This window comes from Phalangium opilio, unplaced genomic scaffold (assembly GCF_054372755.1).
Source record: "Phalangium opilio isolate 3A_F unplaced genomic scaffold, DU_Popi_V2 ptg000209l_1, whole genome shotgun sequence".
Classification (NCBI taxonomy): domain Eukaryota; kingdom Metazoa; phylum Arthropoda; class Arachnida; order Opiliones; family Phalangiidae; genus Phalangium; species Phalangium opilio.
In genome coordinates, this window is record NW_028324217.1 from 5,498,105 (window position 1) to 5,509,489 (window position 11,385).

The 11,385-nt window shown below is 35.9% G+C and overlaps 1 protein-coding gene across 5 annotated transcripts in view; it reads left to right on the forward strand.

Moving 5' to 3' along the window:
* The window catches only part of step (cytohesin steppke), a 45,214-nt gene extending 36,452 nt beyond the window's left edge, over positions 1-8,762 (forward strand). For 3 of the 5 annotated variants that reach the window (XM_089855176.1, XM_089855173.1, XM_089855175.1), the window contains exons 3-11: positions 1,305-1,369; positions 2,039-2,224; positions 3,006-3,086; positions 3,157-3,418; positions 3,816-3,927; positions 5,911-5,987; positions 6,569-6,789; positions 6,891-6,959; positions 7,034-8,762. In XM_089855176.1, the coding sequence (XP_089711302.1) occupies positions 1,305-1,369; positions 2,039-2,224; positions 3,006-3,086; positions 3,157-3,418; positions 3,816-3,927; positions 5,911-5,987; positions 6,569-6,789; positions 6,891-6,959; positions 7,034-7,052 (1,092 nt within the window). In that variant the 3' untranslated portion in view covers positions 7,053-8,762. Of the gene's footprint in view, positions 1-1,304; positions 1,370-2,038; positions 2,225-3,005; positions 3,087-3,156; positions 3,419-3,815; positions 3,928-5,910; positions 5,988-6,568; positions 6,790-6,874; positions 6,964-7,033 lie in introns of those variants that run through there. The other 2 variants (XR_016375430.1, XM_089855174.1) reach the window with 2 other exon arrangements.
* Positions 8,763-11,385: the final 2,623 nt, after the last annotated feature.

The window sequence follows — 11,385 nt, forward strand, 5'->3', positions numbered from 1 at the left end:
CAAATAGTTAAGCAGCGCTAATAGATATAGTAATGACGAGGAATTAACTATTTGCATGACGTATGTGATTAGGTTTAGCAATTAACCTTCCTGTAATAAATGTTAATTCTGATGTTGGTTGGGAAGAATCATGTTACAATTACCCACCCCGCTTTGTGGTAGGTACACTTCTCTCAAAGAAAAGTATTATATACTTCTGATGACACTGAGGCGTGTGGTTTATTGGTGATATACGAGTTCTGGAGGTAGAAAAATTATAGACCACCTACCTTGATGGTAACCACGAAAGGGGTTCTTAAAGGACATGTCTTCTTTACATTTAATCCCTCAAATTAATAGTTCTATTGAACCATTTGAGTATACCCTTGCGGGCGTTCTTGTTATTGGTCTGTTCAAATGACCCATCTCTGGTTATTGGCGTCTTAACTTTGATCTTAACACTATTGAAGTCAACCTCTTAGTAACAATTGATTTGGTTTTACGTCGACTTGTGTCGATCTAAGTATAGACTTATTCCAATGGACCACCCACAAATAATACGGAAAGGCTAGTAAATACTTCACTATCATCGTGGCATTTGGTCAATAGGTGGGCTTCCATTCATTGTTGTTGATGGTAATAATAGGTATTCTGTGGTATTGTCAAACGGGGGGTTGGGTTTCACGAACGATGTCTGCGTTATCTTTTGATCTTGGTAACTAGAATGGGTCTTAGGCTTCTAGTCTACAGCAATATCTTGATCTCGTATGCCCCCAAACGTTTTAAACCAATGAGGCTGTTTTATGGCATCGTAAAGGTTCACCAATGATATTGGTGGGGTTTAACAAGTTGGTAAAGATACTACAAGCTATAATTCCATTAAATCGTCGAACTGTTTATTCATAGAAACGGTCTACTACTACATATAATGTATATCATAACCTTTACCATGATATTGGTGTACAGAACTAAACTAGTTTAAAATAGGGCCGCATGGTGGCGTTAGTGGCTCCCAAACCTAGAATAGATATCGAGGTTGGTTGGGGAGGGGATATGAAGCCTTTACGGTAGTACTTGTATACTGTTGTATTTTGTTTACTAAATTTCTATGTATAGTATAGTAGCTTCAGATTACTACATCATGGAAAAGTTGTACACATGTTTTTAGAGACTCAGAAGGCATGTGCTGCTGAAATCATGTCTTTTAAGTTCTTTCGTCGAACTTTTTCAATTAGAGTATAGTTGGTTTTATTTTAAGATTTTTGGTTTAATTTTGTTTATTTAGGTCGGTATTTATTTGGGTTTTCTTAATTTTCTCATTGCAGCAATTGAAAGATGAAATTGCAGAGGTCACGGCAGAGATGGAGCGTTTGGAGGCTCAAGATGACAGGTAAGATTATTTTATTAATTAATTGTATTATCGTTAATTACATGGATTGGATAAAGAATGCGCGTGAGGAAATTTGTTTTCACCGCTATAGGATAGGCAACTCTCTATCTCGAACGACAGCTTATTCTGTATATACTCTGACCCATCGTCGGTTGTCAATTTCACTAAAATTATAAGATTATGTATGATTTAAAATTTTTACCTCTCCGATTGACGATGACGTCACTGAGAGGTATTACAATGGACGTTTCTGTGTGTCTGTCACTGCGATGGCAAAATGTAGCAAACGTCTTCGCAGAGAGCAATGTTGGCTTCTACTCCATTATCATCGTTAGTATGTACGCGGCGTTACGAGAAACGTCTAGCCTCCCAATGGCAGGGCTTCCATCAAAGGTTTTCTTATCATTTATTGTGAATCAATCGCCTTATATACCCTTAATTCCCAAAAACTGTTAAAGAGGCGTACGCTTGAATTCAAACGTCAACAATAGCCATTTTTAAAATGATTTCAGGAATAAAATTTCTTAAAACGATTTAACTAGAATTAAGGTAAATTATTGACGATTAAAATAATGAATATCAATTATATCTAAGAAAAACGTCTTAATTGCGTCTCGACTCGGAGAGGTTTATTTTGGTTTCCCAACTTGTTTATTTTTGTCTTTATAGTAAAACAAATACCAAAGCCAAACAATTATCAATTGGAAAGAAGAAATTTAACATGGATCCAAAGAAGGGCATTGAATACCTGATAGAACATGGACTCTTAAAAAACACTCCAGAAGACATTGCTCAGTTCCTATACAAAGGCGAAGGTCTTAATAAAACAGCCATTGGGGATTATCTTGGTGAAAGGTAAGATTTTCACTTTCTTTCATAAAAACTAGTTTCTGCCTCATTTTTTACTTGTAAGCTTATTCTGTTCAATATCCTTGTACAACAGAACTTTATTAAATATGGTTTTTAAAAATTAATTTTATTACAATTTACCGAAATTTAAGTCCATATTAGATGTATAATATGACTTGCTTCAAGTTACTGATTGCTTTTCTTTGAACTTAATGATCGCGTTTCCCTGCCGCCAGTCGCGTTTCCCTGCCGCCAGTCGCGTTTCCCTGCCGCCAGTCGCGTTTCCCTGCCGCCAGTCGCGTTTCCCTGCCGCCAGTCGCGTTTCCCTGCCGCCAGTCGCGTTTCCCTGCCGCCAGTCGCGTTTCCCTGCCGCCAGTCGCGTTTCCCTGCCGCCAGTCGCGTTTCCCTGCCGCCAGTCGCCTTTCCTCTGCCGCCGGTGTCCTTTCCCCTGCCGCCAGTCGCCTTTCCCCTGCCGCCGGTGTCCTTTCCCCTGCCGCCGGTGTCCTTTCCCCTGCCGCCGGTGTCCTTTCCCCTGCCGCCAGTCGCCTTTCCTCTGCCGCCGGTGTCCTTTCCCCTGCCGCCAGTCGCCTTTCCCCTGCCGCCGGTGTCCTTTCCCCTGCCGCCGGTCGCCTTTCCCCTGCCGCCGGTGTCCTTTCCCCTGCCGCCGGTGTCCTTTCCCCTGCCGCCGGTCGCCTTTCCCCTGCCGCCGGTCGCCTTTCCCTGCTGCCGCCGGTCGCCTTTCCCTGTTGCAGATCGCGTTTCTCATAATTTTTTTCCCTCTCTGCAGAAATGACTTCAACATGAAGGTGCTGGATTCCTTTGTTGATTTACACGATTTCACAGATCTCATTCTCGTTCAAGCTTTAAGGTAAACGTTCACCTTTATTTGAAGAAATGCATAACAATGAATCATGCGCTAAAATGATCCGAAATATTAGGCAGTTTTTATGGAGTTTTCGGCTTCCTGGTGAAGCGCAGAAAATTGACCGTATGATGGAAAAATTTGCTCAGAGGTACTGCCAGATTAACACGGGGGTTTTCAGCAACACGGATACGTGTTACGTGCTCTCCTTCGCCATTATCATGTTGAATACTTCTCTACATAATCCCAGCGTTAAAGACAAACCGTCCGTAGAAAACTTTATCAATATGAACAGGGGCATTAACAATGGAGGTGATCTTCCAAAGGAACTTTTAATTGTAAGTTATTGAACATGATCGAAAATTACTTTATAAAAACCTGACCGAAAAATTACTTTACAAAAACATGATCGATAAATTACTTTACTAAAACCCGATCGATAAATTACTTTACTAAAACCCGATCGAAAAATTACTTTACAAAAACCCGATCGATAAATTACTTTACAAAAACATGATCGATAAATTACTTTACAAAAACATGATCGATAAATTACTTTACAAAAACATGATCGATAAATTACTTTACAAAAACATGATCGATAAATTACTTTACAAAAAACCCGATCGATAAATTACTTTACAAAAAACCCGATCGATAAATTACTTTACAAAAAACCCGATCGAAAAATTACGTTCCAAAATGCTTAATAATTTAATCTATCTTTAAATTCAGAGCTTGTATGACAGCATAAAACAAGAACCATTTAAAATTCCCGAAGATGACGGCAATGATTTGATGCACACGTTCTTTAATCCCGACCGAGAAGGATGGCTCTGGAAGCAGGGTAAATATTTAACCTTTTTTTTCTTACTGTTAAAACGGTTCTACTTTCTTGTGGGGTGTGTTTGTATTTTTTTGAAATTTCCTACAAATTGTTTATTCCTCCACATTTTACTACCTCAGTTCATCTATAGTTGTAAATAGAAAATTGCAGTTAGTGTAGAAAATAGTTTTCACAAAAACATTGTTTAGTTGAATAGCACGTTTTGAACATAGTCCAATCTTATTTATCTGAAACTATATTAGGAAATAGATCCAAAAAATATGTAGCTATTCCTTCAGGCAGACGATTTTTCTTCAATTGAGCTAAATCATAACTTAACGATAACTTTTAAACGTAATTAGATTGAAAATTGTGTGATTTTTCGCACTCCAAAGTTGGATAATCTTATACTGTGATCACTAGATGTATTCATACACATTTTTCAGTAAATTTATTTTTAAAGTAAGTTTATTACGAAAACAACAAACAATTAGTATAAATCGAAAGATTCCTTGAATTAATGGGTTCAAAGGTCATATATGAAACGTTAAATTGGACTTTTCTATGAAAAACGTCCGGATTGTTTTTATTATAACGTGGGATTTCTACTTTCTTCTTTTAATAACTAACTTTGCACTCTGATAATGATAATTATTGATAAATTAACTATGAACTTTCGCATTTCTTTCATAGTTTTAATTATCTAACTAACGAGGTGTTTTTAAAAACCCTTTTTGCTAACACATTGAAATTTTTTTCTCTTGCCTATTTCTGCTCTTATTTGAACTCTGCTCTAATCCTAAAAATATAAAATAAAAGGGAGTTCCAAGATCAGTAAGTGGGTTCTCTCTCTCCTCTCTCTCTCTCTTTCACTCTCTCTCTCTCACTCTTTGTAGTATTTTCTTGTAGAACCCTTAATCCTAAATCTTAACCTCGCATTTTTCCATTCGTTATGAAAACCACTCCACTTTCAGTATTTACACAATTTCATATCTTTTCCTTGGAATTCTCGTAACTGCACGGTTCATTTCTGTTCTGTCTTTTTTCTACGCAATACCCTGTAACTCAAAACCACGTATTAACAATAAATGGGACATGTTAGCCTAGTGTTTTATTTCGACAAGAGTAAGGTTTAAGTAGTTTTAAATGCCTGGAAAGGTGAAAGTTTAGTAGCTGTTATGTTAGTTTCGTTACATCGAATTTGTTTCTATTGCTAAGACCATACGTTCATAAGAAAGTTCCATAAGTTGTCACTGGTTACTGAGAGCTTGTTATGAAATGACGTATTGTGAAACGTCATAGATTCTCGTAAGGCGATGCCTGGTGAATCATTGTCAAAGGGTTAGTATTGCAGACTAAATAGGAGAAGATGGACTGCAAAATTAACCGAGTGTAGGACTTCAATTCTCGCTTGTCGTTCTCGAACTAGCTCTCAGCAAGTCTCTAGCATTATGTAATATACTTATGGAACATATCTTATAAACTTATGCTATTACGAGTTGTGTCGCCTTCGGATCAAAAGTAGCATTTAATTGGCATTCTTGAAGAACGTGGTTTTGAATTCAATGCCCAAAACCCATGTTAAATATGATTTGCAATTCCTGTACCCCTTTTCTGTAATATCCTTGAACACGTTATCACCGTGGAGTCCGACGCAACATTCAATTGTATAAGATAACCCATACGTCCTCTGTAAGAGTCTGTATACGTTATGTTTGTAAAAAAAAATATCGTATTGTTTAAATGGTGAATGGTAACATAAGAACGATTATTAACAGTTTTAATATTCGAATATTTTGGTTCAATTTTTATCGTACGTTAAATGTATTAATTTTAAAACTTGAGTATATACGTCTGTCATTAGCTATATATGGTATTTTGAAATATGTTTTAATTTAATTTAAATTATTTATTACGGTTTCTTCTTCTTTAAAAGTTTAATATTTCAATTCGTTGGAGTTAGGGAATATTTGAATTAAAAATTTGTGTCGTGTTTCAATTCAGGTGGAAGGTACAAAAGCTGGAAGAGGAGATGGTTTATATTAAATGATAACTGCCTTTACTACTTTGAATATACAACGGTAATTTGAATTTAATTTGTTAATGCCTATTTAACAGTATATTGCACGCAATTGCAGAAGAACTCTCCTTGTAATGCAATTACATGGTTCCTTTCGCTGTATTGTACAATTACTATAACACGCAATTTCATAAGAACTCGCGTTGTAATGCAATTACATGGTTCCTTTTGCTGTATTGTGCAATTACTATAACACGCAATTTCATAAGAACTCGCGTTGTAATGGAATTACATGGTTCCTTTTGCTGTATTGTACAATTACTTATCCACGCAATTTCATAAGAACTCGCGTTATAATGCAATTGCATGGTTCCTTTTGCTGTATTGTACAATTACAATAACACGCAATTTCATAAGAACTCGCGTTGTAATGCAATTACATGGTTCCTTTTGCTGTATTGTACAATTACTACAACACGCAATTTCATAAGAACTCGCGTTGTAATGCAATTACATGGTTCCTTTTGCTGTATTGTACAAATACTATAACACGCAATTTCATAAGAACTCGCGTTGTAATGCAATTACATGGTTCCTTGAGGGAATTTTACATTTGCCGTATTGTGCAATTATTTATTGCAGGACAAAGAGCCTCGCGGTATTATACCCCTTGAAAACGTACAAGTTCGAGAGGTAGCCGATCGTAACAAACCAAACTGTTTCGAGCTTTATTCGACTGGTAACGATGTTATAAAAGCCTGTAAAACGGATTCAGAGGGTAAAGTCGTTGAAGGCAAACACACGGTTTATCGAATGTCCGCGGCAACGCAAGAAGAGAAAGAAGATTGGATCAAATGTATACGGTAAGAATTGCCGCAAGCTAAACGGGTGGTTTCTTTTATTTTTTCATTATTACTCGCGAGCTGAAACAATTTTTAGTAAATTAAGCGTTTTAATTATCCAGACAAAGTATTAGTCACAATCCGTTTTACGATATGCTCGCTGCCAGGAAAAAGAAGGCGCAACACGTCAAGTAAACTTCTTTATTTTTCAACGTTTAACTCTCAAGAGATGTTTTTCAGTTCGTTAACAAAAAATAATTAACAGAAATGGTGCCCGTGATTGAAAAAGTTTTTTTATAATTTTTACTGCGATGGGAGAAAATGATCATAATACGCTTGTGAAACACTAAAAAAAAAACCTTCGGAACTTTCCGATAAAAGTTATATAAAATAAAAATAAATGCCATCCGGTGCTTCCATCCAAGGATTCAATTTGAAAGGAACCGTAACATTAAACGCATATCCACTTTTGACATTCAAAGAGTGAGGAAGGTTTAAAAAATATTGAAGAAATACTTATGGTGATTTTGTTTGTGAATCATGAACCTTCCATTTTGGGTTTGTCTATTTAATATGGAAAGCAAAGACTTTAAAATAATGATGAAAAATGCGCACGAATATTTAATGGATGGGAACGAAACATAAATTGAATTGAATTGATTTTGTAAAGCTTTAGATTTCTACTTATTGATTGTAAAAAATTAATTAACGTAAAGGAAACGTTTAAGTGTAGATAAATATATTTGTCAAAAGATTATCAATCATCGATGCTCGAGGTATGTATACACTTTAAATAACTTTAAAGAAACAAAAAGCATGATTAGTATATTTTAATTCCTCTTCTTATAATCCTCAGTTTATTTATTGTTAATAGTGTGTTTTATCGTTCGTTCTTTTTTAATCAGTTGTCAAGTTCAAATTAGCATAATTAGAATATATTTAATTGGAGGTTCATAAATAGTTTTTAAAGTTATATTTTTAAACCTCTTTAACAACCGTAATAATCTTAGAATTACAAGAATTAAATATTTGGGTGTTTTGATCAAAATATCCTGTGATACTAAGACCTTACGTAAAATGATTAATTATCATATATTTTCATGAGAATTAAGAGTTGAAAAACAATTATTTCTATTTAATTATTTCACACACACTATGCCTAATATTAATTTGTTTAATTTTTAATGTTCTTTTTTAATCTACGTATATATTTAAAATATCGATTTCAACACACATTAAAAAAATATAATACGATTGTCGAGATAAAAAAAGGATTATTCTCGATATTAATAAAGTGCCTCGGGAAATATAGAAATTAAAATTAAATTAAATTAAATAAACTGTGATTAGGTAAGTAAAAAGTCATTTAAAATATAATAAAAATTAAAAATTAAAATCAACAATTTAAAAAAAAAACTACAACACAAAAAAACATTAGAAATTTTAATCTAGTCAGGAATTAACTTTAAAAAACTCTTTTGTTTTATTTAATTTGGCTTTTTAATTATTATTACATTAAATCCAATTGACGTTTTTTTTTTCTTCGAGTTTCAACTAATATTAATTAATTGGTTTTATATTTTTTGCTCAGTTTTAATTTAGAAGTAAATAAAAAACAAACAAATAAACGATCTCACAGGAAAAATTTTGTATTTGCGTGAATGATGGGCATGAAAATTTTGATACAATGGATAATGATTAAGCCTAAAAACAAAAGTGTTTGAAGTTTGTGCGAGAAATGTTAACATTTTAATTAATTAAAGGAGGAGGGCGTGGCTAGAGAGGATTTTCATATAAGAAATAAAGGCAAGATATTAATTAAGAAAAAATCAGTATTTTATTCGCGGACAATCTAATGTAATTGTATAGAGAATATTTTGTGTATGTTTATTTCTGAGTTAATAAGAAAAAAAACACTATTATATAGGAAAATTGTATATAATTTCATCTGTATCGTTTCAGACTGTGTTTAATACAAGTAATTTAAAAACTGGTGTGTGTTTGTTTGTCTTATGTTTTATTTTTGTCTATTTTCGTTGGTTCCTTTTTTTTAAGGGTTCCTAAAGTAGCTTGCCGGGTGAAGAAAGGTGAGTGTGTGTTGCCGTTTTCCATTAGTTGCTAGCAATCTGCCACCTTGGTGCAAACTGTGCAATGCTAATACCGTTTTCCATTGGTATTTTCTAATTTTGTTGGATTGAGATCGAAAGTCGCTTTAAAATTGCATTAAATGCATCTAAGCGGAGCCTCCGGGATGAACTAGGCCCATTCGTGTGGCGAAGCGAGAATATTTTTTTAACTAATTTAGTTCGCCGTGTTTTCCCGTTTGGGGGCGCTGATACGACCGAACAATAAACAAAGTTCAACCCCGTGACCCTGTCGACTGCTTAAGTATTTGGGCCAAGGTCGCGGATTGTAAGTATACATTTTTATTACTCTTACTGAATTATTTTAATTGAAATAATTTATTTTGTTGTCATCAATACAATCTAACCGAAAGATTCAGTAAAAAGTGAATAGCCCCAAAAACATTTACGTTAATTTTAGGATGAAACTTTTCTCTATCATAAAAATTTTATGACTGACCCCTAAAATATCAACGATAATTTAAGGAAGACCCCTGTCACAACGGAAAAATAAGCGCCATCTATGGTGAAAATATTTTTCCTGCCACTCTAAGCCACTCTAAACCACTCTTGCCACTCTAAACCACTCTAAGCCACTCTAAACCACTCTAAACCACCTAGCCACTCTAAGCCACTCTAAACCACTCTAAGCCACTCTAAACCACTCTAAGCCACTCTAAACCACTCTAAACCACTCTAAACCACTCTAGCCACTCTAAGCTAAGCTAAGCTAAGCGAAGGGAAGCTAAGCGAAGCACAGCGAAGCTAAGCTAAGCGAAGCGAAGCTAAGCAAAGCTAAGCTAAACTAAGCTAAGCTAAGCTATGCGAAACCAAGCTAAGCGAAGCTAATCTAAGCGAAGAGAAGCTAATCTAAGCTAAGCGAAGCTAAGCGAGGCTAAGCTAAGCTAAACGAAGCGAAGCTAAGCTAAGCTAAACCACTCTAGCCACTCTAAGCCACTCTAAACCACTCTAAACTCATCTAGCCACTCTAAGCCACTCTAAACCACTCTAAACCACTCTAAAACCACTCTTGCCACTCTAAACCACTCTAAACCACTCTAGCCACTCTAAGCCACTCTAGCCACTCTAAGCCACTCTAAACCACTCTAAACCACTCTAGCCACTCTAAGCCACTCTAAGCCACTCTAAACCACTCTAGCCACTCTAAGCTAAGCTAAGCTAAGCGAAGGGAAGCTAAGCGAAGCTAAGCGAAGCAAAGCGAAGCTAAGCTAAAATAACCTAAGCGATGCTAAGCTAAGCTAAGCTATGCAAAACCAAGCTAAGCGAAGCTAATCTAAGCGAAGCCAAGCTAAGCTAAGCTAAGCATAGCATAGCATAGCTTAGCTTAGCTTAGCATAGCATAGCATAGCTTAGCTTAGCTAGGCTTAGCTAAGCATAGCATAGCTCAGCTTAGCGTACCTTAGCTTAGCTTAGCATAGCTTAGAATAGCTTAGCTTAGCTTAGCTTACCATAGGATAGCATAGCATAGCATAGCATGGCATAGCTTAGCTTAGCATAGCATAGCATAGCATAGCATTGCTTAGCTTAGCATAGCATAGCATAGCCTAGCATAGCATAGCTTAGCTTAGCATAGCTTAGCTTAGCATAGCTTAGCATAGCATAGCATAGCTTAGCATAGCATAGCTTAGCTTAGCATAGCTTGGCATAGCTTAGCTTAGCATAGCTTAGCTTAGCATAGCTTAGCATAGCTTAGCTTAGCATAGCTTAGCTTAGCATAGCATAGCATAGCTTAGCATAGCATAGCTTAGCTTAGCATAGCTTAGCTTAGCATAGCTTGGCATAGCTTAGCTTAGCTTAGCTTAGCATAGCATAGCATAGCATAGCTTAGCTTAGCATAGCTTAGCTTAGCTTTGCTTAGCTTAGCTTAGCATAGCATAGCATAGCTTAGCATAGCTTAGCATAGCATAGCATAGCATAGCATAGCTTAGCTTAGCTTAGCTTAGCTTAGCTTAGCATAGCATAGCATAGCTTAGCTTAGCATAGCATAGCATAGCATAGCATAGCATAGCATAGCATAGCATAGCATAGCATAGCATAGCTTAGCATAGCTTAGCTTAGCTTAGCATAGCATAGCATAGCTTAGCTTAGCTTAGCATAGCATAGCTTAGCTTAGCTTAGCTTAGCATAGCATAGCATAGCTTAGCTTAGCTTAGCATAGCATAGCATAGCATAGCATAGCATAGCATAGCATAGCATAGCATAGCATAGCATAGCATAGCATAGCTTAGCATAGCTTAGCTTAGCTTAGCATAGCATAGCTTAGCTTAGCTTAGCATAGCTTAGCTTAGCTTAGCTTAGCATAGCATAGCATAGCTTAGCATAGCTTAGCATAGCTTAGCATAGCATAGCATAGCATAGCATAGCATAGCTTAGCTTAGCATAGCATAGCATAGCATAGCATAGCATAGCATAGCATAGCTTAGCTTAGCATAGCATAGCATAGCATAGCCTAGCCTAGCCTAGCATAGCATAG